Source organism: Pseudochaenichthys georgianus, chromosome 10 (assembly GCF_902827115.2).
Source record: "Pseudochaenichthys georgianus chromosome 10, fPseGeo1.2, whole genome shotgun sequence".
Lineage (NCBI taxonomy): Eukaryota > Metazoa > Chordata > Actinopteri > Perciformes > Channichthyidae > Pseudochaenichthys > Pseudochaenichthys georgianus.
The window spans coordinates 22,722,182-22,745,755 of record NC_047512.1 but is presented as its reverse complement, the minus strand read 5'-3'; the positions used below and the strand labels follow the sequence as shown (position 1 = coordinate 22,745,755).

General features: G+C 39.7%; 5 protein-coding genes across 6 annotated transcripts in view; 3 read left to right on the top strand and 2 right to left on the bottom strand.

The window, feature by feature from the left end:
- Window positions 1-4,609, top strand: part of ndst1a (N-deacetylase/N-sulfotransferase (heparan glucosaminyl) 1a) — a 42,319-nt gene extending 37,710 nt beyond the window's left edge. For both annotated transcript variants that reach the window (XM_034092594.2, XM_034092595.2), the window contains exons 11-15: window positions 256-430; window positions 1,177-1,347; window positions 1,872-1,981; window positions 2,595-2,697; window positions 2,829-4,609. In XM_034092594.2, the coding sequence (XP_033948485.1) occupies window positions 256-430; window positions 1,177-1,347; window positions 1,872-1,981; window positions 2,595-2,697; window positions 2,829-2,948 (679 nt within the window). In that variant the 3' untranslated portion in view covers window positions 2,949-4,609. The remainder of the gene's footprint in view (window positions 1-255; window positions 431-1,176; window positions 1,348-1,871; window positions 1,982-2,594; window positions 2,698-2,828) is intronic.
- Window positions 4,610-5,430: 821 nt separating this feature from the next.
- cd74a (CD74 molecule, major histocompatibility complex, class II invariant chain a) lies at window positions 5,431-9,974 on the top strand. The gene is made up of 9 exons (XM_034092846.1): window positions 5,431-5,637; window positions 6,749-6,918; window positions 7,417-7,502; window positions 7,662-7,715; window positions 7,821-7,904; window positions 8,005-8,083; window positions 8,678-8,878; window positions 8,970-9,029; window positions 9,142-9,974. Exons 1-9 carry the CDS (start codon window positions 5,549-5,551, stop codon window positions 9,144-9,146), a joined length of 828 nt encoding a protein of 275 aa, XP_033948737.1. The 5' UTR covers window positions 5,431-5,548; the 3' UTR covers window positions 9,147-9,974.
- A 6,537-nt stretch (window positions 9,975-16,511) lies between these two features.
- On the top strand, window positions 16,512-20,135 carry golga6l9 (golgin A6 family like 9). Its single transcript, XM_034092257.2, has 8 exons — window positions 16,512-16,600; window positions 17,192-17,403; window positions 17,683-17,748; window positions 17,842-17,953; window positions 18,033-18,620; window positions 18,807-18,974; window positions 19,784-19,934; window positions 20,062-20,135. The coding sequence occupies exons 5-8, from the start codon at window positions 18,588-18,590 to the stop codon at window positions 20,133-20,135; spliced, it is 426 nt and encodes a 141-aa protein (XP_033948148.2). The 5' UTR covers window positions 16,512-16,600; window positions 17,192-17,403; window positions 17,683-17,748; window positions 17,842-17,953; window positions 18,033-18,587.
- Window positions 20,136-20,178: 43 nt separating this feature from the next.
- On the bottom strand, window positions 20,179-21,572 carry LOC117453783 (probable UDP-sugar transporter protein SLC35A4). The gene has a single exon (XM_034092757.2). The coding sequence runs from the start codon at window positions 21,570-21,572 to the stop codon at window positions 20,595-20,597; it is 978 nt and encodes a 325-aa protein (XP_033948648.1). The 3' UTR covers window positions 20,179-20,594.
- A 532-nt stretch (window positions 21,573-22,104) lies between these two features.
- Window positions 22,105-23,574, bottom strand: LOC117453784 (SLC35A4 upstream open reading frame protein-like). Its single transcript, XM_034092758.2, has 3 exons — window positions 23,356-23,574; window positions 22,869-22,967; window positions 22,105-22,302 (listed from the first exon to the last, which is right to left on the bottom strand). The coding sequence occupies exons 1-3, from the start codon at window positions 23,368-23,370 to the stop codon at window positions 22,105-22,107; spliced, it is 312 nt and encodes a 103-aa protein (XP_033948649.1). The 5' UTR covers window positions 23,371-23,574.

The following is a 23,574-nucleotide window of genomic DNA, read 5'->3' as shown; positions in this document are numbered from 1 at the left end:
CAATGAGAAGCGTCATGCATCACAACACAAAGAGCACAACAACACTTTCTTGGCCGGTTTGATATTTATCTGAGCAGGCTGCCCAAATACTAACCTTCTACTTGCTGCTAGATGTTTGTGTGCGAGGTGACACACTGTTGCACATGGCCGATCGTCCACACAGCACACAGAGAAACTATCCTTATCTACGGAGAGTACGTTTGACCCGGCTGCTTGTAACACTTTGTATGTTTGTGTTTGCTGTGTGTTATCCAGGTACATGGAGTACTTCCCTCTGCCCTCCAACACTAGTTCAGACTACTACTTTGAGAAGAGTGCCAACTACTTTGACTCGGAGGTGGCTGCTCAAAGGGCCGCAGCTCTCCTGCCCAAAGCCAAGATCGTCACCATCCTCATCAACCCGGCGGACAGAGCTTACTCTTGGTATCAGGTCAGTCAAAGGAAACCCTGAACAAGACTAATAACTCTTAACCCGGTGCTGTTTCAGGGCGTTTTTTGCTTTTGTCACATTTGACTTACTGTGGCTTCCTTTTTTCTGCCATATTTAAGTCCTGACTGCAATGGAAACAGCCTAATCATAATGAGGAAAAGAGCCAACTCAAACGTGTCTTTAATGCAGTATAAAACAATTATAATCCCATAAATCAGAAAAAAAGAAAGACTTGCAAGTAGAATTTCAGTTTATTTCACAAAAATGGATGAGGGACTGGAATCCATGAATATAAAGAATGTCTAAGTGCCCACAAGTGTTACCAGAATAAAATAGGAGTTTAATTTGCTATACATATTTCAATGAGTGTCAATGATTTTTTTTTCTCATGAATGTTGATTTTTGACTGTTGGTCTCAGCTGTGTCATTTCGGGCCCCCAAGTTGCGCTGAGGAGCCCACATTTACTTCACAGGTTCTGTTCACTGCCAACTTTTTAAATGAGACGCATAGGATAAGGGGATCTTGATGAATTATTACTTTTTTTTAAAGCTTAGATTTGTTTAATTATTTCTGATTTACAGTTTCTGGCTGACTTGTAAACCCCCTTGCAGGTCGTGGTGTTCAGACGGTTAACTCTTTTAATGCACTTTGCAAACTGCTGTGTTCATTTCTGCATGATCACCATTGTAATATTATTATGAATGTATTCAAGACTCATCCTCCTTCCTTCTCTGTATACCCTCAGCACCAAAGAGCCCACGATGACCCGGTGGCGTTGAAATACTCCTTCCGCGACGTCATCACCGCAAGCTACGAGTCTCCAGTCAAACTGCGGGTCCTTCAGAATCGCTGTCTGGTGCCAGGCTGGTACGCCATCCACCTGGAGCGCTGGCTCAACCACTACCACTCCAGCCAGGTACTGAGGGAGTATTCCTGCTCATGGTGGTGGGCAATATGCAGTGAACGGCCAAGCTAGCTCAGATCTGGGTGTGAAACCTTTGCCCTTTGTCTGTGTAAATCACACAGACACTTTATGGGTGGCTGGAAGGTATTTTTTTCCAGAATGGTTTTGGGTGAAGGTGTTTTTATCTCGTTTGCTCAGTCCTTACAGGCAGTGTGTTAAATCCACTTGACCATAAGAGAAGAAGTCTGCCCTTTAGGGACAGTTTGAATAAAAACAAAGCTATTGTTGCCTCAAATTGACCAAATCTATGATACCCTGACATGTGGTCATTATTTCTTAAGAAAGATGTGATCATTTATCTATTTAAAAAGTATCTATTTCAGGCATCAGGCATGTGGTCAAATATAAATGTGTGTTTTTCAATTTGGTCCATTTGCATTGGATTGGTTACTTGGATGAGGATGAGAGGTTGTTTCACAGACAAGACTGTACTGCAACCCATATGACATTTGGCGCTGTTTGTGTTTCTCCCCCAGTTGTTAGTCTTGGATGGGCAGATGCTGAAGACTGAGCCCGCTTCAATCATGGATAAAATCCAGAAGTATCTGTCCCTGGTCAACGTCATCAACTACCACAAGATCCTAGCGTGAGTAGCTGCTTCACTTTAACAGCATGTTTAAACATTAATTTATAATTACATTGATTAATAGCTCTCTACTTCAACTGACATTAGTAGTATTCTGTCTGCTTTGCTTTAGTTTCAACACTCCAGCAAATCAAATAAGGCCAATATGTAAAACTTAATTTTCTTTTCTGGCAGGAATAGTTTTGTTGTACAAACCACTGTTGTAACTTGTTTTATTTAAGGCAGTAAAACATTTGATTATTTGATTTCTTGATATAAGTTAAAAGGTACGTTTCACAAGAAATGCTTTTATTTTGAAGTGCAAGTATGTCTCTTCCTCTGTCTGCTTCCTGTTATGAAAAATTGAATACGAGCATGTCGAGTGCATTTTCTCTGTCTTCCACCGTTCTTTTTGGAAACTGTTTAAGGAATATAAAGTAAAGGTTCAGTTTGAAATAGACTGTGCTTGGTTCTTCATTCGAAGCTTCTATTACACAACAACCACCATCTGTTGCAAGGATTTTCTTTCCATTTTTAAAACTTAGAAATGTTGTGTTTCATAACTGTAGGTTTAAACTCTAAATGAAGTATTCTGTAGTTCACAACACATTCATTATATATCTCATATGTACAGGTTCGACCCTAAGAAAGGATTCTGGTGTCAGCTGCTGGAGGGAGGGAAGACCAAATGTTTAGGAAAGAGTAAAGGTCGCAGGTACCCTGACATGGACCCTGAGGTACGATGGTTTGCAAAAACCTATGCTCTAAGAAATACATTGTACTGTTAATGTAACCTTACATTTTCATAATTCTTGATCATAAATATAAATATGTATCCTAATCAGTGACCTCCTTTTGTCTCCCTCAGTCCCAGGGCTTCCTCAGGGAGTACTATAGGGATCACAACATTGAGCTGTCCAAGCTGCTCTACAGGATGGGTCAGCCGCTGCCCAGCTGGCTCCGAGAAGAGCTGGTCCACACCAGGTAGCAGCACCCCAGGGGGAGACCACAGCTCCACACTGAACTCCACCCTGCCAAAGGGACTCTGGTCAAGTGGCCTGCAATGTTGAAGATCCCCAAATAGTTTTGAAAGAGTCTGAAATATGTCAAAATGTAAGGATGGGATGCCCAACCAGAACTCAAATCTTAACTGTGATCTTCCCAAGTGGATGATGAGCAGGAAGAGAGCGTTGTTGCTTTGCGCAGCTGATGGCGCTCCTCTCTCCCCGGGCATCGAGAAGCTGTTGCTCCCCTGCAGGACACACCAGGAGCATGGACACCTGAAAGATGGCCACCGCCGTGTCCTGCAGAAGAAGGAAAGGCTCAGCGATGCACAGGAGGGACCTTCAATGTTTGATAATCACATCCCTGCTCTACTCAAACGTCTTCTTCGCATGAAAATTAAGGAAAGGAGAAAAATACAGATGGAAGAGATGAACACAAAATCACCCTTGTCTCCAGCTATGAGTTGTGGTGTGTTTGGATTAAAACAAGCAACATAACATTGACTTTAATAGTTGACAGCCTGACCGACAGAGAGACATTGATTCCAAATGCCTTTGACATAAGTAAGTGTTTGTTTGAGAGGGGAACGGGACATCTGGAGTCTTGACTAAGGCTGCATGTTGTAGCCTTACTCAATAGGCCTTGGTAGAATCTAGTTATTGCATTTACAAGTGCCAGGACAGATCAGAATATCACCACATGGACGATTGGGGGTTATTTTTCTTTGCAACGTTTTTTTTCTTTTCATTTCTCAGATTTTGTTTTAACATTTCAAGCAGGAACAGTTTTAGATGTTGAAAGCACAATATTTAAGGAACATGGATTCTAAACATACAGGTTAATGGAAAGCACATTTATAAAAAGGATCCTACTACAACATGTGAAGAAGATCATAAGCTAGCTACTGTATGTTTAATAACACTCTGGTCAGATAGTGTACAGAACATGGTTGTGCATTTCAAATCCTTTTTCAGCATTTGATACTTTTAATTTGTATTTTACGTCAGAACTGTATATTTTGTCTTTATATTTTTGTGTCATTTCATTTATTAGATGGGTTTTTAAGATTGGGGGAAAGAAGCTGTCTCTGGGAAAAGTTGCCAGGCAACAGTATGCCCAGTGAGACCATACAGACGTTTGGTTGTCGATCGAGGTGTTACCACTGCAACTAGATGTCAAGCATAGATAACAAAAAGCTGCTCTTATTGCAATAGTTTTGTACAATGTTCTGATGTAATAACGCACATGGTGGTCCTTTTTATTTCCTGACTTTGTAATGTACATAGTATACGCAACCTTCAGTAGACCTAAATTATTGAATGTGTTTGGGTTTACACTCTCCATCAGCCCATTCCCATCGTGTGAAATGTCAGTGCTGTACTGAGGGGAGTTTGGATGACGTCATCATGCGGAGGTGTGTCGCTAAGATTGTTTCCTCTCATTCCTCTCACTGCCAACCGTTGTACACAGGTACTGAGTCTCCATATAAAGTATTACGTGATAACACATAACAGCAATGATGGTACTAATCTCCTGGACTGTATGATAAAGATTTGTAATTGTTGTCAATAATTTTTACAGTGTAACTAATATTGTCGGTGCTTTTTAATTTGCAAATAAAACACCACTGTATTTTTCAATATATGCTATATATTTTGCTCTCTTTTTTTCAGTTGAATTTCTGTCTGTTCATTAATATTTTCTCAATATAATTTAGTGAAGGATGACTTAAAATTCAACTCAAGCGGGATAATGGTTGTTGCTTTTGTGCAGAGATTTCTTGAAGATTGGTTTGTCTTTTGTTTTCACTTTACTGGGGGGGTTTATTTCTCTCTGAAAATACCACAAATCAAAGGCCTGTTCACTAACAAAATGCACTTTTGGTTTTTTCCTGATGTATACATTAAGCCAAGATATATTAACATGGTTCAATTATGTTCAGTTCCTTGTTAAAATACAGCATTCATGTACAAGAGAAGCAGTCTGGTGTTCTATGAAGTGCATGACCATAAATAGAATGCTGCATTACATTAGGCAAAACATAAAAGTAAAAATACTTGCATACACAATTCCCATGGTTGCTACTGATAACCCTTAATTTCTGTTTTAATAAATTGAATTGTCCTCTTGTTGGTAATTGAGGTAGTATTAATACTTCTATTGATGTTTGCTCTTTCTTACATTATAAGCAAATGGCATCAAATGTTATTGATATAAACTACGTGTTAATATTAAGCGTTTATTAACTCAACAGACTGTGTGAGCTTTTAATCGGAACATAATCATACAGTAAAACCAGAGTAAAACCAGTTAGGCGAAATTCCTGGCACAAATTAAACGAAACTTCTCCACTATTCTGCCACGAACAACAAGTGATGGGGCTTTAATTGACCAATCACAAGCCGCTCCCTCACAGAACAACCGAGCCATCCCACAGCGCTTTTAAACGGACTTCTCGCTTCCCTGCACCTTTCAGAAGAACTTGTCCTTCCTCATTTCTAAGATCATTTATCTACAGCACGGGTCCCACTTTCTTTAGTGTGTTGCTTTGAAGGACAAGAAAGAGACCAACTTCCAAGACAGATGGCCGACCATGCAGAAGAGTCCCTCCTGGCCACAGGGAGTCTGGCTGGCAGTGAAGAAGTCCTCGTTATCCCCGAAGTTCCCGCAAGGTGAGAGAAACCTGTCTCATAAACGTTACACTCTTTATAACAGTTTGCAGAGTAGTACCACCAAATCCTAATGTGTGCTATTAAAGTTGTCTTGTATGCAGTATAACACAATTCTAATTATAAGGGCGAGTCTCTACAGATTCATAATAAAATTGTGAATTGAATTCAAATGTCGTATTTTTCTTAGTAGCAGATATCCTCGTGAAATAAGTGTATTAAAGTGATTTATTTCCAACATTTTAAATGCTTACTTATAATATAATTACATTCAAGCCTATGTAAACCATATTTAGTCAATTGCAATCGGACATCGGTCACTTTACAGAAGGCGTCTACCAAGCAACAGATGATGCTGCCATGCTATTGGTTCATAATTAACCACAGCAGATACACATTGGACAATGTTGGGGATTTTAACTAAGAAACGAATGTTTTATGAATGTAATTATTGTCTCTGAAAAATATTTCAACTCTGTCCTATTCTCTTAACATACAGTAACCTCCTATAGATATTGTTTACATACTACCTTGAGTTTCTAAGTCATAGTTTTACTTTTTTTTCCTAGCATAACTCATTATAAAATAGGCATATGCTTTGTTGAGACCCTTTTATGAGACACTGAACACTTTTTTTCACATCTAGGCTCTAACTTTTAGTTGGATTTGTACTTCCCTATAACTCCAGTAAAAAGGTCTGCCTGGTAACAAGTGATGTCCACTCTTTATTGGCATACTATGAGCAGCAGACAAAAAGGCTGACTGTATGTGTCAGAGGACTTGTATTTTATACTTAATTATTACTATTAAAAGAGATTATGTTTGATATTTTCCTTTCTTCAGAATATGTACAAGAATGTTATTTGACATATGGGGCTTTTTTTGTGTGACAGAAAGTCCAAAAAGCACTTTCTGGAAACCCCTTCAAGTAACTTAAATACCTTCCAAATCAGAATACCTTTATTCGTCCCACAGAGGGGAAATTTGCATTTGTTTCGAAACTTTTGTTTAAAAGTCATGTCACTTTTAGTTAATCTGAATGTGGCTGTTTGGCATATTATCCCCTCACCCCGTCTGCCTTATCCTCACATTTATTTTCATGTATTTCTCTCAGGAGCTCCAACAAACGTGCCTTGAAGGTGGCCGGCCTGACGACCCTGGCCTGTCTGCTGCTGGCCAGCCAGGTCTTCACTGCCTACATGGTGTTCGACCAGAAGCAGCAGATCCACTCTCTGACGAAAAGCTCTGAGAGATTAGACAAACAGCTGTCCCGCCCAGTCAAGGGTAAAAGCAAGCATCAAAATCATAATGCTCAGATAGAGGGGAACAAGTAGAAATGTGTCAGTAATGAATCATAGCCTCAGTCAGACATGAGGAATCTATAGACACAATGAGGGGACAGGGAAGTGAAAGCTGACTTGAAGGAACTTGATCTAAAAGGTAGAAAGAGAAATTAAAGTGTCCTCATGATTCAATGAATTAATGTCAAGCAGCGTGAAATGTTAGTGATAATAACATGTATTTTCCAGCATTCAACATTAAAATTACATGTTGCCTTCAGTTTTATAATTTCAACCACTTTCTAATCATATATAGTTGTTTATATATTTTTAATTCTGTGGAGCCTTTATGGTTTTCATTGGATTTGTAATTTTAGAATATCTGATCAGCTATTTGTTTATTTTCAACAAAATCAGTAATAGCGAACAATGCTTCTCCTACTGAATTGTTTTATGTGGCCTTTATTTTTGAGTTTGTTCTTTTGTTTGTTCTCACCTCTAGCTCCAATAAAGATGCACATGCCAATGAGAAGCTTTCCTCTGCTGACGGCCTTCACTTCAGAAGTGGAAGCCAAGACACCCCTGACTGTAGGTTTACTTCTACCTCCTATCAAATACAACATGAACTGAATAGACCATGTTAGGTTTAAATTGACACATCACTTCACCTCATTTTGTATAATGAATGAAAATATTTCAACATTATTTCAAGCAAAAATATTGAAATACTCTGTTCACTCCCATCAGAAACTTCAGGACACTGTTTCCAGCATGGAGACTCAGCTGAAGGATCTCATGCAGGTTTGTTGCACTGTGTTTCCTGTTTGTCGACACATTGTTAATGCTGTGTTCTGAAGCTGTAAAAAAAGCTATCCTCTAAACGTACGCTCTCAACGATTTGAGCAGAACCCCCAGCTGCCGCAGTTCAACGAGACTTTCCTGGCCAACCTGCAGAGCATGAAGCAGCATGTGAACGAGAGCGAGTGGACGGTAGAGCTTCACACACATTTAAATGGAGAAGACTACAAATACAATATTATTGAATAAAATCATCATGTTTTATTGTATTTTTGCATTTTGCTCTCTGCAGAGCTTTGAGTCCTGGATGCGTTACTGGCTGATCTTCCAGATGGCCCAGAAGGAGCCTGCACCCCCAGCCGCTAAGCCAGGTTACTCGCCTTTACTTCCCTTCACATTGTAGTGTTTAGCGAAGGCTCTGATCTACACAGGTGTAACAGTAGATGCTGTTTTTCTTTTATTTCCAGTAAAGGATGACTGTAACACAATACTGTGGCAATATCAATGAAAAAGCCATTTTCTGAGCAGTGAAGCTTCTGAGTTTACAAGAACTGTTACTTTTATTTTTCTATTTTGGTGCACAAAGGTTACGATTACATACCCAATATTACTTTTGCTATTGTAATTTTTAAGGAGCAGTTATAGGAGAGATTTTTGTATTGTGCAAAGAGTAAATCCACCTTTTTTTATCACAAGTCCTACATTTCTCATTATGGAACTTGAAGCAAAGTCTTAGATTTTTCTTAAATTTATAGTTGGACAATTACTTAATTACTTTTTGGCTGGGAATTACAGAAAAATATCAATACCCCATTCAGATACAAGTGAAATCATTCTTCCTATCTAACTCTTGGCCAAAAGCACAGAAACGTACTTCCCAAAATGTAGCACTACTTTGCTGCAGTCACCAGTAATTAAACTTGAACTGGTCCTTAATGTCTTCCTGTTCTCTTTTCATCCCTCAGTCACTGTCATCAAGACCAATTGTCAGATCAAGGCAGATCTTGGAGAGGCCAAGGTCGGTTTCTACAAGCCCCAGTGTGACGAGCGCGGGAACTACCTGTCCATGCAGTGCTGGCACGGCATCGGCTACTGCTGGTGTGTGGACTCAGAGGGCACGGCCGTCGAGGGCACCCGGATGCGCGGCCACCCCGAATGTCAGACAGGTAGGAGACGTAGATTGAAGGACTTTTGATTCATCTCTGCATTTGTAGACTTTATGAATGTACATGTCTCACCTTGTTATTTTATCCTCAGGGATTCCTCGTCGTATGGAGTTTGCACCTATGCTGATGCAGAAGACCCTCATCCCTGATGGTGAGTGCATCTGTCAGGATGTTTTTAGTGGATTTATAGTTTAGGTGTTTATTCACAAATGTGTTTTTCTTGTGACATATCATACATGTTGTCTTTGTTTCTTTATTTCCAGATTAGAGAAGCGAATGAAGCAAAGTGTGGTGGTCCATCAAGCTTTGCAGGCAGCAGAAATCTGAGAATTTAAGCTGGATCCAGACCAACATTAAGTAATTGTTTTGATTGCTGATCAGTTAGTACACTCCCATGTTATCTGTTGATTTTAACCATTTTGCTAAATGAAGTCATTAGATCCCTGTTACACTGTGTTGCTTTTTTTAATTACAGAGTGTTCTGATTGAGATTTTAACCAAGCTATTCATATCAGCTACAGTATATTAAAGTAAAACGTGTTTGTCTTTAAATAATGCTTTAAGGGATGTTTTCTCCAAATTATGTATTTTTCAAACTCACTTCTAACAATAAAGAGACAGAGATGGTCCAGGTTTGGAGGCGAATGGAACAATGGAGAATCATGTTAGTTTGTTTTGCGGTTCACACAGCATTGTAACATTACATGCAAAGATGTAAAAGCCAGACTCTTTCCATATACAATGTCCTTTGTTGTTCTGATAATCCACATACCACCAGTTTTTATTAAAACGATTAATTTGCTAGAAAGTAGTAAGTCCAGTAAAGTTTACTGTGCAGTCTGTGGATTATTCAGAGAATTGGGTTCACTGTTTCTGGAAAGAGATATCGCTGTTAAATGTTTTCTGTTTGTATGTGCTGTCAGCACCTTAAATGAGTTCCAGCTATTTAAAGGAAATAATATCTGCACGGATATATATGAGAGGTGAGTAAGAGAATATGGTGTTTTTTTTTGCAATTTGGGTGAGCTTACTTATGAGTAAGTGACTCTTCTATGTGTTTGTGTTAAGAATGCTCAATAAAGTTTTCCTAATACAACTTTTGCATTGTTCATACAATTTTCATCCCCTCATCATGTTATAATATTAAACAGTTGTGTAAGCTTTAGTTTAGACTAATGAATGATACCGAATAAACTTTAAAATGATTAGATGCAATGCTCCTGAATTTTCCACGATCGGTTTCTGGTATGAAATTTCATGTTTCACCTTTCACCTGGTTTTAAACATTTTGTTTTCACAAACCCAAACATGTACTAGTTATAAAAGGCATCGTTTATGTTGAGTTCAAACAAATACTTTATTATTGGCTATTAGACTAAAATGTATAAATGACTTACAGGCCAATAATAAGTAGAGCTTTCGGGGGTCCAGATTGTATTGTTTTGCTACACTCTAGAGGAGCTCAACCAAAATCAGTTTGTTGAAAACCTAAAGCAAGAAAAAATTATTTTTAAACGTTTTAACTGCATTGTTGCCACCCGGGAACCTGGCAAACAATGATTTGCAAGAATAATTGATCTATAAAGCAATATGAATCAAAACATAAACGACCTCTACTAAAAATGCTCATTAATTAAAACTAATAACCACCTTGTAAAGGCTGGCGTATTTTAAGGTGGCACTTCAATATTTTGTGGTGAATTTCTGTCCATCTGGGTAACTTCACCCTGAACACCCAGACCAGTGAAAGTGGATTCTGACTCATCAATATTTCAGTACAGTGTAACAAAAACCCAAGGGACCTGTTGGCTGTTGGACACAACGACACGGGATGGCAACTGTGAACATGAATGCAGCTGTAAGTATCTGCTTTTGACAACAACGTTAGGGTGATTTCATAAACAAAAAGGTCAAGAATGGCTTGGTTCGAAACATTTTTGACCATTTTACGTGTTTCTCCAGATGTGTGAGGCAGCTGACACAGTGAGAGTGGGAGTTATACTCACTGCAGTCCCAGGTAAAGCCAAGACAAATGTCATATTTATATTAGATCTGCTGTTGGGGATTTGTGTTTGAATGTTATTTTTCTTTTTTTGGGGTAAAGACTCTATGGTTATATGTGAGGAAGGACATGGTTTGGAATATAAATCGCGGACGGATGAGGTAAAACATTTGAATCAGCTTTAACAACAATTTGCTTTTTAAAACCTCTAACTGTTGTTTTATGTTTTCCAATCAGGAAGTTAAGTCCTTCTCTTTCGACCAAGTTGTGACTGTGGACAACATACAGGTGATCTGATTCACACCAATGTCATTGAAATAATGCAGCTTTACTCCAATCAGCCGCTTTACAGCTTGTCCTCACCACATTTCTGGGATGTGTGGAAACTAAAAGTCTGAATATAAATCTTCAGAGTTTCTACCCTGAGCTGCTGCAGCCTCTCACTGAGTCCATATCTGGTGGTTATAATGGAGCGCTGCTGATATGTGGAGGAGCTTCATTGGAGAATATGACCCCTCTGATTGACCACAGCATGATCAAACAGGTAGAGCAAAAAACAAAACTGCACCTAATATTGGCCGATCTTATGTTTTCTCACTCCTCCTAACTCTGTCTTAGGTCTTGACAGATCTGTTTAGTCGTGTGTTGTCACAAGTGAAAGAGGAGCTGTTCATCTCTGTGTCGTTCCTTCAGGTTTGTCCTTCTATTTATCAGCATCACCATAAATCATATTGGATGCAATAGAGTGAAAGATAACATCTGATGTCTGTCTCTGCCAGTTTTATCCAGACGGCAGTGCTGTGGATCTTCTGAGCCCCAACAGAGAGACTCTAAAACGTGTGGCACACCCCGTCCTTGGAAGGTGATTCCAGATGACTACTGATCAAGATAAACACAGAACACATAGTACACTTCACGCTTTTGGTATTGCTTCCATCTTTCACAGGTTTTAATTAAAGATCTAAATCCAAAAATACTTAATCTTTTCAAAACCTGTTTTAGTGATTACTTCGTCTTTTCCAAAATAATCTATCCACCATACATGTAATTATATATTTATTTTGTTATTGCACAAGTGTGAGTGAAATAAGTATCTTACGCTCATTTTGTAATTGTGTTTGTTGTTTATTTTCCATGTTCTTACACTTGTACATTTAACCTTTGAACATATTTGTCTTTTGTCCTCAGTCTCATAGGAGGTTTATGTGAGGTGTGTGTGTGTTCAGCAGAAGAAGCCTACACTCTGTATGAAACATGCAGGGACACACTGAGGGCCAATGCAGGCTCCATTTCCAGCAGGTAAAGCACAGGTTGAATACGTCTCAATCCATTAGTTAAATAGCTTTGAATGGATTATTCACAAAGGTGGATCCCTATCTAAATGTCCCATGAGTGACTGGATGGTCATGGAGCAGTTGTATGTTTATCTTCCTCATCAGGTTACATTACATTCTTCCCTCAGATGTAGTTCCCTGTTCTCTGTAGCTGTTGAGTGGAAACTCCATCCAGAAGAGGTGGAGTCAGAGGTATGCCGCAGCAGACTGCAGCTGTTCAGCCTGGCAGGAGGAGCGAGCAGGACGGACCTCAGAGGGTCAGTCATACACAGTACAGTGGGCTATCAATGACATGGACCAGAGACACTTTAAATGATACTCAACTTTGTCTAAATGTTTTTGAGATGTCCATAGTTGGTGATCATGGTCAATTCAAGAGCTCGAAGAAAGTGGCAAAGCAAGTAATAATGAAGGACAACAAAAGAAAAAGCTGATTACATTATATACGATATATTGATTCATAGTCTCTGAATTCTATTCAGCTGCTCTTGTTTCAGCATCCTGGTATTGTGCATGTTAGATCTTTGCCATACTGTCTTGGTTTACAGGGATGTATTAATAGAACAAATCCAATGTTAATGCATGACAAGTCAAAATATCTGCTGTGACAAAGGCAAGGCAAGGCAAGTTTATTTATATAGCACTTTTCAACACAAGGCAATTCAAAATGCTTTACAAAAAATGAAATACATTAAGAAAATGGCATTTAAAATCAGTCATTAAAAAGAAAAGCTAATAAAATAAACATTAAAAGAAAAAATACATGGATAAAAGTTACAGTGCAGTCTAAGATATGAATAGTTCAATTAAAAGCAGCGACAAAAAGAAAAGTCTTCAGCCTGGATTTAAAAGTAATAAGAGTTGCAGCGGACCTGCAGGTTTCTGGGAGTTTGTTCCAGATATTTGGAGCATAACAACTGAACGCTGCTTTACCATGTTTAGTTCTGACTCTGGGGACAGAAAGCTGACCAGTCCCTGAAGACCTGAGAGATCTGGATGGTTCATAATTTAGCAGGAGGTCAGAAAAGTATTTTGGGCCTAAACCATTCAGTGCTTTATAAACCAGCAGCAGTATTTTGAAATCTATTCTTTGACACACAGGAAGCCAGTGTAAAGACTTCAGAACAGGAGTGATGTGATCCACTTTCTTAGTGTTAGTGAGGACTCGAGCAGCGGCGTTCTGAATCAGCTGCAGCTTTCTAATAGATTTTTTAGTGAGACCTGTGAAGACACCATTGCAGTAGTCGAGTCTACTGAAGATAAAAGCATGGACAAGTTTTTCCAAATCCTGCTGTGACATTAGTCTTTTAATCCTAGATATATTCTTTAGGTGATAGTAGGCTGATTTAGTAACTGTTTTAATGTGACTGTTGAAACTCAGGTCAGAGTCCATGACTACACCTAGATTGCTGGTTGTTTTGAACATTGCAGACTGAAGCTCAGCGCCAACTTTTATACGTTCTGCCTTGGCTCCAAAAACCATTACCTCAGTTTTATCTTTGTTTAATTGGAGAAAGTTCTGACACATCCAGTCATTGATTTGTTCAATGCACTTACTCAGTGTTTGAATTGGAGCATAGTCTCCTGGTGAAATGGTTATGTAAATGTGTGTGTCATCCGCATAGTTATGGTAACTTATTTTGTTGTTCTTCATTATCTGAGCCAGTGGTAGCATGTAGATGTTAAAGAGAAGAGGCCCCAAGATGGAGCCTTGAGGTACCCCACATGTCATATTTGTCAACTCAGATGTGTATGTACCTATAGAAACAAAGTTGTTTCTGTCCTTTAGGTAGGATTCAAACCAATTTAGAACTGTTTCCGAAAGTCCCACCCAGTTTTCCAGTCGGTCTAGTAATATGCTGTGGTCAACAGTGTCAAACGCAGCACTGAGATCTAATAATACTAACACTGAAGTTCTGCCACTGTCTGTGTTTAAGTGGATGTCATTAAAGACCTTTACAAGAGCAGTCTCAGTGCTGTGGTTTGCATGAAAGCCTGACTGGAACACATCGAAACAGTTATTTAAATGCAAGAAATTACTCAACTGTTGAAAAACAACCTTTTCAATGATTTTACCTAGAAATGGCAGGTTTGATATGGGCCTGTAATTGTTCATTACTGAAGCATCTAGATTATTCTTTTTTAAGAGCGGTTTAATGACTGCAGTTTTCAGGGCCTGTGGAAAAATACCTGAGTGAAGAGATTTGTTTACTATATGAAGTAGATCTGAGGCCATGCAAGGCAAAACATCTTTGAAAAATCCTGTTGGAATAATATCAAGGCAGCAGGAGGAGGACTTCAGAAGTTGTATAATGTCCTCTAGGTTTTTATCATTAATCTGATGGAATTGTGTCATGATGTCTGAATTGATGTTAAGTGGACACAGAGACAACACATTTGCTGTTCCTGATGCAGAGGCACTGACTGCTTGTCTGATTTTCTGAATTTTGTCAGTGAAGAAGGAGGCAAAATCATTGCACGCCCTGGTGGATAGAAATTCAGAGGCTACTGACACTGGGGGGTTAGTTAGTCTGTCGACGGTAGCAAACAAGGCACGTGCGTTGTTTTTGTTTTTGGTAATGATGTCAGAGAAGAAAGACTGTCGTGCGTTTTTCAATTCCCAATTATAAAGGCCAAGTCTCTCTTTATAGATTTCAAAGTGAACCTGGAGATTTGTTTTTCGCCACCTGCGTTCAGCTTTTCGACATTCTCTTTTTTCTGTTTTCACGGTCATGGCCTTTCTCCATGGAGATATGTTCTTGCCAGACACTTCCTTTACCTTAATTGGAGCAATGGCATCTATAACATTTTTTATTTTTTAATTAAAATGATCTACTAGCTCATTTACTGAGATGTTAGCAGGGGCAAGTGTGGAAGAAAAGTAAACATTTCCCTAGTATTTTCAGTTAAACATCGCTTTGTGGTTACCTCTTTTTGAACATTTTTGTGAACAGAAATAGAGCTCTCAAAGAAAACACAGGAATGGTCAGATAGTGCAACATCAGTCACCACAACCTTAGAGATATTCAAACCCTTTGAGATAATTAAGTCCAGAGTGTGCCCCTTATTGTGCGTGGGCTCCGTCACATGCTGAGTCAGTCCATAGCTATCAAGAACACAAAACAGTTCTTTAGCCCCTCTGTCCTGGGGGTTGTCAACATGGATGTTAAAATCACCAACAATGACTAGACGGTCAAAGTCAATACACACTAGAGACAGCAGTTCAGTAAAGTCATCAAAAAAGCTTGCACAGTATTTGGGTGGTCTATAGATATTTAGGAACAGAGCTCGAGAGGAGCATTTCAGCTGAAGGGCCACATATTCAAAAGAATCAACGTTTCCATACGATGTCTTCCTGCATTGAAGGGAATCATTGAACAGAATAGCAACTCCACCCCCTTTCTTATGCATTCTTTCCTGACTCATAAAACTAAAGTTGGGAGGGGTTGATTCGATAAGAACAGCTGCACTGTTATTTTGTTCAATCCAAGTTTCTGTTAAAAACATAAATTCGAGATTGTGCTCAGTGATAAAATCATTGATTAAAAATGTTTTTCCTGCCAGAGACCTGACATTTAATAAAGCTAGTTTAAGTTTGTTAAACACACTATCAGTCAGGTTTTTTGTAACAAGCTGTGGCTGACATGGAATCACTGCTAAATTAGATAAACTCACACAAACGTTTGAGCGCTTCCTGTATCTAAGATGATTCACCGCTCTTAATCTATTACCTATCAACACAGATATCGGCAAAGCTATAGGCAGGCAGGGCCCCGGCATGTCCTGGAAAGAGTTGAGAGTGCCATACGCCCTTGAGCCTGGACCCAGCAGATATCAGTTTGCAGCGTTTTGTACACACACATCCCTATCAGGCTTTGAAGGGGAGGGAGGACCCACCACCCTGCTCCTCTCATCATAGGAGGGCAGGGTGAGGGCTACACTGTAGAAAGGGGGGTTTGGAAATCTGCTTCCATCTTCCTTGTATTGTTTTGGTTTGGATGATTGTGGTAGGCATGGTGATGAAGCCGGGGGAGATGGTGCGCATCTCTGCTTCGGTGATTTTGGTGGGCGTCGTTGAGGGGCGGGGGTAAAGGACATGCTGCCAACCCTGCGGGTCGACAAAGCAATATTAATCAAGTCAAATCAACAATGTCATTTGTTTTCTATGTAAACAGTTACAGTATGGTCAATGTCACACAACACTTCTGCCATGAAAGTCCTCCTTCTTGCATTAAACAAATATTTCCAGAGTCAGCCCACTGGTGAAGGTGGTGGAGGAAACCCAAAGTGAAGCCACAACTAGTGACAAGATCCTCCCCTCCCTCCTAAATGATGCGCTAACAGGAAACAGCAGGACGGTGCTCGTCTACTGTCTCCACCCTCAGGGTAAGTGCTGCTCTGGGGCCAACCCACCCATAATCAGAGGAGGAATCAGTACATTTACTCTACTGTACCTCAGGACAATTCTGAGACACTTTTACACTACTTACTTTTTAATTTGATGCTACTTTTTACTTTTACTCCACTACATTATCAGAAGGATATATTGTCGAACAACTCAATCTTTTATGACTATACTAGTTACTTTTCAGATTACATTTTAAACACCTATAATGTGTTTATAAACTAGAATGCATACAGTAAATTGGACTACCCAACAGTATTTAAAGCTAAAACAAATAGGTATTGCAGCCAGTTGCAATGTAAGAATGCCTATTGCATACTACTGGATAAGATTTTAATATAAATTATATTCTAATATTATAAAATATATTGACGTAATAACTAAATAATTATTACTATACATTTATACTTTAAATAAAATGTCCTGATTATTATGAACTTAATTAAGATTTTGAATACAGAATTTTTTTGTTTCCAGTTATGCTATTAGTACTTTTACTGAAGTATCTCGTCACTTCTTCCACCAATGCAATTCTCCGAGCATAAAAATAACTCTCTCTCTTTACCCATCAGGTGTTTTAGATGATGAAACCCCCTCCGCTTTAGCTTTGGCCCAGACAGTAAGAAGTTTGGTAACTAAGGCCTCTGTTAACCGCTGGTGTCCAAGGGCAACAGAGCAAATGATCAGAGACAGCATCGTGGATCAGAGAGCTGTCATGATGTCACAGGGGGAAAATGACGTTCACAACACCATCAGGCTAGCTGAGCAGACCCAAAACCTGCAGGTAATACACAAGAGAAGCTTATAATAAAATGGGGCTTCTCACCTAGTTCATGGCTGAAATAATATTTAAATAAATAAAACTGTGTTTGGTATACACATTTTTTGATATTTCTTATACGTCTTTTATTTTAATTGTAATTGTTGTTGTGTAGAATATTTTAGTAAAATGCACATCATTTTACATACATATTCCTTTACTATGTCTTTATCCTTATATACATATATTTATTGTAGATTGGGGACAACATTAACACAAACACATTTTGATGCTCACTGACAGATTGTGAAAGATCAGTCCTGGGAGAAGAGAAGGGAAGAGTCAAAGAAAAGAAAAGACAAAACACAGGTTCCTATTGTTTACATATCCCTCACAAGTTTAACATATATTTATTAAGCAGATGATGTGTTCATAACTCAAAGTTTTGCATTCATTTGACAGAGTTGTCGAACCCCGAGTATCCATTTGCACAGCAGAGATAGTAGAGAGAGTACGAACAACATGAAACATTTACAAACCCAACTGAAACAAGAAATGGAAAAACATATCAGAGGTAATTTGCTGATTTATTAAAACGGTTTGTATATAAGATCATCGTTCATGTTTTTTATGTGTGTTTCTTAAATCCACAGAGGGTAAAGGGAATGTGGAGAAAGTGCAGGAGAGAGTAGCAAGTATCCAGCAGCTGAGGGAGGCTCTGAGAGAGGAGACACTGAAGAACGGGGCCTCGACTGAGAAATCTGACCTCTGTCAACAAGTAATGCATTCCATCCATTAAACATGATATTTTTCGCCTGCACTTCTGATTACATTACATTTAATTTAGCTGACGCTTTTATCCAAAGCGACTTACAATTACCAATTACAGGGACATTCTCCCTGGAGTAACTAAGGGCTAAGTGCCTTACTCAAGGGCACACTAGTGGTGGTGTTCCTAACTCACAACCTTCCGATCTTCACCCCACCTCACTATCCATTAGACCACCACTATCCGACTATCCACTATAGATACATTGTTTACAAGGTTTTGTGAATACAGCCAACACGATTTATGTGTGCGAGATTTGGCAGCACACACTAATTTATTTTGCCAATTTGAGTCTGAGTTGGAGTACAGCAAAGCACAGGAACGGAGGACACAACTTAAAGAGGACCACGGGAGATTAATTCAGGAGGAGGTGGAGAAGATGGAGAGAGACTTGGCTCAGGAACAGCTACCGGTGAGATAATGAGATTCACTGCTGCTTAATATTATTCAGAGAGTGATCTATCTTGGCTGAGGATGCTGAGTCAGTTTAAATTAATGCAAGGCTGGATTTATTGTGGGCAGGGTAAAACCACAGCATTTGCAACTTAATGCTGTTATTCCCCTGCATTTGTTATGGTTTCATCCATTCCTCCGGTAGACAGAAGGCCCCCAGAGAGAGCTGCTGGTGCTGAGCGGAGAGAGGAGGGTCCTGGTGCTGCAGATGGAGGCCCTGCGCGACGAGGCCCAGCAGGCTGAGACCGACCTGCAGAATCTATATCAGAAACACCAAACAGAGCTGCACTGTCTCAGAGAAGAGAGCCTGCAGGTGGGGGTCTGTTGTTTCAGTGAGAGGACACACTGAGTCAACCAATGTCACAGTTTCATTTCACGAGTACTAGTTTAACCAGTGTTTTATTACCTAGATTATATAGGGGATTCTCAAACAAAGGCCTGATGTGTATTATACCGCTTATGGTATGAGCGGTATTAAGTACGTTGAGATCTTAAGAATTGTGTAGTTTGTACACATTTTTGTTAAGTAGCTCACAAATTATTTAAAGGTCACCTATTATGCAAAATGCACTTTTTGATGTCTTTTATACATAAATATGTGTCCCCCATGTGTCAGGAGACTCACAATGTGTCTGAAAATAAAACCCTCTCTCTTTTCCTCCTTACCGACATCTCTAAAAACGGAGCTGATCCAGATTTGCTGCGGTCATGACGACATTACTCACTTAATAGAAACAATGCGCTACCTGTTTTGGAAGTAATATGGTCTGTGTTTACATTAGCAAGCATCGCTAACACTCAGAGCTAACGCTGTACTGGAGAGAGTATGTGTAAAAAAAGTCCTGTAATATATGCCTAAATATAGTATAATAGGAGACCTTTAAGTCAATGAAAAACACAGAAAAGACTAATTATTTATATTCTGAGCAATCTTGCCTGTAAACCTTTATGGTAGTGTTTCACTTTTTGGTTAACTCCTATGTTCCCTACAGATAAGAAAAAGTCGATTTATAGATGTCCAGGTGGTTTTTACTTAATATTCCTCTATTATTAAAGATTTATATAAAAAATATCCAATATAGTAGCATACGTTCTTGTGTTAACTTTCTGACTGCTCTGCAGGTGTTCAGAGTGTTTCGTCAGGTGTGTGAGGAGCAGAGGAGGATGTCTGAGGACAGGTACCGGAGCGTGCTGCTGGAGGCGGTGCAGGACGCCGTCTACCTGTCGGCCCAGAACCAGCAGCTGCAGGCGGACAACAGACAGCTCCGTAAAGGTCAGTGTGTGTAGGACTACCTGCTGTTTTATTATAGATAGAATTACCCCAACATCACTCATAAAATGTGTCAGAATGCCAAGACATTGTTTCCCACCACCATTCAAAATATATTTTTCTTTTACAGCACTCGGAGAGTTAAAGGATACTCTAGCTGTGCGAGGTGATCCTACTGCTGAACTGTCATCACAACTACAATAAATATATGAATTAAATGTTTTTGAATCTGTGTGCTTAATATGAAATTGGAAAAATACATCATTTGTTGAAACAATGTTATTTATTAACACACTTTATAACACCAGACATTATCTTTGACAGTGTTCTGACCAGAGAACGAAATACAAATAGACATAGCAGCACTCCTCAGAAATGTTGAACTGAAGATATTATACCGCAAACTTGCATTATTATTTCAATGGACTTACATTATGTACAGTACAATACAGTATGACATGATGATACATTTTAAAATATGATGCAAACTGGAATAAGAGCTCAGCTGAAATACATGTTCACTTATTTGGATTATGGTTATGTGTTGGATTCTGGATTTCAGAAGGCAGATAGATATAAGGCAGAAAACAAATCCCATCTGAAAAACTAGCAGGTACAGGTAGACTGTCATGAGTTCAATGAGCCTCGTGGTTCAGTTATTTACTATCTGTAGTAAAGGTAAGCTGCCAGTCCAATCATAGAAACAGGTAGGAGGAAGAAAGGCGTGAGCTGCAGCCCTAACATGGCCCAAGACAGCAGAGCATTCACCAGCATGGAGCAGGAAATGACGAACAGTCTGGTGATCCCACTGCCGTGCTTCAGCACCACAGACATGAGGAGACCGTTGGCTGCCTGCCCCGCTATAATAACCCAAACCACCCCCGAGTATCCCTCCAGAAAGCTCTTCTCCCCTGTTATAAAGGAGAAGGAGGAGAGCCCGTTGATGGCCACACCGAACACATAGAGGTAGATATTCTGCAGGCTGAGGGGCAGCTTCTGGCTCTTCAGGACCCTCTCTGTGTAAACTGCTGCCAGCCCTGAAACACAGCAGTACACCAGCACAAGGAAAAGCCCCCAAGCTGTGATATGAATCCTGGGACCTTCCTCCGCTTCAACCCTCCCGGGGTCTCCTAGATCCAGACTGCTGTAGCTGTGGCACACCCCTGCGCACATGAGAAGCCCCAGAGCTAACCACTGAGAAGGACGGAGCCTCTTGCCCAGGCAGAAGGAGTACAGCAGGGCGGTGGAGGCAATTTTCAGGTTAGAAAGAACCTGGTATGAGCTTGGGTCCATGTAGGCCTGCATGAGAACCACTAGGTTGTTGTTGAGGGCGTAGAGGAGGGCAGGGACTGCGTAGGGGGCCACGCGGAGGAGAGGTGGAGGAGCTTGTAAGGCGGATGTACCCTCGGTTAGAACAAGAGAGGCCAGAGAAACCAGGAGTTTGGATAATTCAATCATAAAAACACATGATGATGGGTTGAAAGGGACTTGACCATCCACCTTGGTGAGGGTGATGAGTGGGGCATGAGAGCCATAGATAAGGACCATCAGCCCAAAGAGGACCCCCCACAGAACCCTTTTCACCCACTGTCTCCTGATCCTTGCTGGGGATCTGGTCCCAATATTCTGGACCGCAATCATCCTTTATGACTCCAAATAAACTCTTAACAAATCTGAATACTAGCTATAGTGCAACAAAAAAAATAGCTATAATTCTCAACCATTTCAATTACAAAATATTTAGAAGCTCTTTGTTTTGTAATACTTTGTGTATAAAACTATTAAACTAAACAATAAGGGTGTAGCAGACACTTGGAGGAATTACTACATGTTTTACACATGACCAATTTAAATTCTAACACGCCTAGATAACTGCTCCAGGCAGCAGACCTTTTTTATAATCTGATGAACCAAGCACTCTTGAAATACATAGTCCTCCATTTTGTGCTAACATCAAACATACACAAGCTGAAACTAAATGGCAGTAATTAACTGAACAAAATGCTAATAAAACTGCAGTCTTTTGCTTTGAGTCCCCAATACAATTCCAGTTATGTCATTATATTCATAGTCAAGTTTACTTGAAGGTTGATCCGTCACAAGGCTCTGTCAAGGCAGCAGCTGCATCTCTTTTTCTTGTTATTTCACTGACCAAACTAACAGTCAGCCCAAATTATTTTGGTCCTTTCTTCAAGCTGTTTATATAGTCTTTCACCGTCCGTTCAATGTTGGGCACTGGATAGTTCTGTGCCGCGTATATACCAGTGGCTGTACCCACTAGTAGTCCCAGGAAGGCAGAGGAACGTAGCTTGGCCACCGCATAGCCGGCCAGAAAGCCCTTCAGAAATGGTGATCCCAACACTGAGCCTCCCTACAAGTGGAAGAAAAATATTAGCATCAGAAATGCCATACAGAATATTTAAAACATTGATGAGTAGGCTACAAGTAGGGGAATTCATTAAGCACAATACAAATGTATATGGTCAAAATAGCTATACAAAAGAATCACATAAGACAAAAACGAATCAAATAAACGCAATGATTTTTAACTGCATAACACAAAAGGTGAATGAGGGGCTAATAACCAGCTCACAAAAAGGCAAACTTGTATTTATTAACCATGGGAATTAAATTCACCATCGACTAAATATTTTAAATGGTGTGGTCGCATTTAAGATAAGATGGACCTTTGTTGATCCCCGTAGGGAAATGCAGGTGTTATAGCAGCAACAGAATACAAGAGAAACACAGGCAGTACACATAGGAATATACACAGAGATATGAAGATAATAATAAAAAAAGAGAGAATTAACAAAAATAGTTAAACTCTGATCAGGTGAATTTACATATACAGATATGTGAGCAAGGCTAAATACACATTTGACTATTCAGGTACCAGTGTGGGTGGACGTCGTCAGTGCAGGTTATTTATCTCACCTGAGGGATTCCTAGAGTCACTTCGTTCTCCACTCGCCTCTGGATTTCCTCCAACTGACTTTTGAGCTGCGTCAGATCTTTCAACTGTTTCAGGGGATCCTAAAATAAAAGTAATGCATCACAATTGTATAAGAAAACAGTGTAACAAATACAATTGAAAGTTAATGTAACTGAGGATAACTAACGTTGGTGTAAAACTGAGCCTATAGTTATGGTTGCTGGCATATAACGCATGCAAACTTCTGTAACAAAACTGTTCCTTTTGTCGAAGTTTGATGGTTAGCTACCGTTAATGGCTACCTAATTTATAACCGGCTCAAGGATAGATTAAGTTAATTTACAAGCGACCATCATCCTTGAAATGTAATTTCACACCGCCAATTGCTGCTGAAAATAACATGTTTCTCGCCCTTCTCTTGCAGATGCAGTCACCTAAAGAAAGACTTTAAAATAATACATTTGAAGCAATAACACAGAACTCACTCACCTTGTCACCCGCCATTTTTGCTCATTAGGGTGATCAGTGATCGACTCGTAGACCTGGGACACTCTAGGTTCGACTAGTTTGGTCTGGGTTAAAGTGTTTGTGCCATTTTTGCATTGGCAATTTGGGCTTTTAGGACATAGGACGGCGCCGCAGGTAGTTAGAAACCTATGATTGAAGCAGTTGATAGAGACATATAACCCGAAAACACTACTGCCTACG

Coding starts and splice junctions, on each gene's coding strand:
- golga6l9 (XM_034092257.2), top strand. CDS start 18,588: ATGGAGAGAGACTTGGCTCAGGAACAGCTACCG. Junction 18,975..19,783: donor TCAGAGAAGAGAGCCTGCAG/GTGGGGGTCTGT, acceptor ACTGCTCTGCAG/GTGTTCAGAGTGTTTCGTCA. Junction 19,935..20,061: donor CAACAGACAGCTCCGTAAAG/GTCAGTGTGTGT, acceptor TTTCTTTTACAG/CACTCGGAGAGTTAAAGGAT.
- LOC117453783 (XM_034092757.2), bottom strand. CDS start 21,572: ATGATTGCGGTCCAGAATATTGGGACCAGATCCCCAGCAAGGATCAGG.
- cd74a (XM_034092846.1), top strand. CDS start 5,549: ATGGCCGACCATGCAGAAGAGTCCCTCCTGGCCACAGGGAGTCTGGCT. Junction 8,084..8,677: donor ACCCCCAGCCGCTAAGCCAG/GTTACTCGCCTT, acceptor TTCATCCCTCAG/TCACTGTCATCAAGACCAAT. Junction 8,879..8,969: donor CCACCCCGAATGTCAGACAG/GTAGGAGACGTA, acceptor TTTTATCCTCAG/GGATTCCTCGTCGTATGGAG.
- LOC117453784 (XM_034092758.2), bottom strand. Junction 22,303..22,868: donor TGACTCTAGGAATCCCTCAG/GTGAGATAAATA, acceptor TTCCACTTGTAG/GGAGGCTCAGTGTTGGGATC.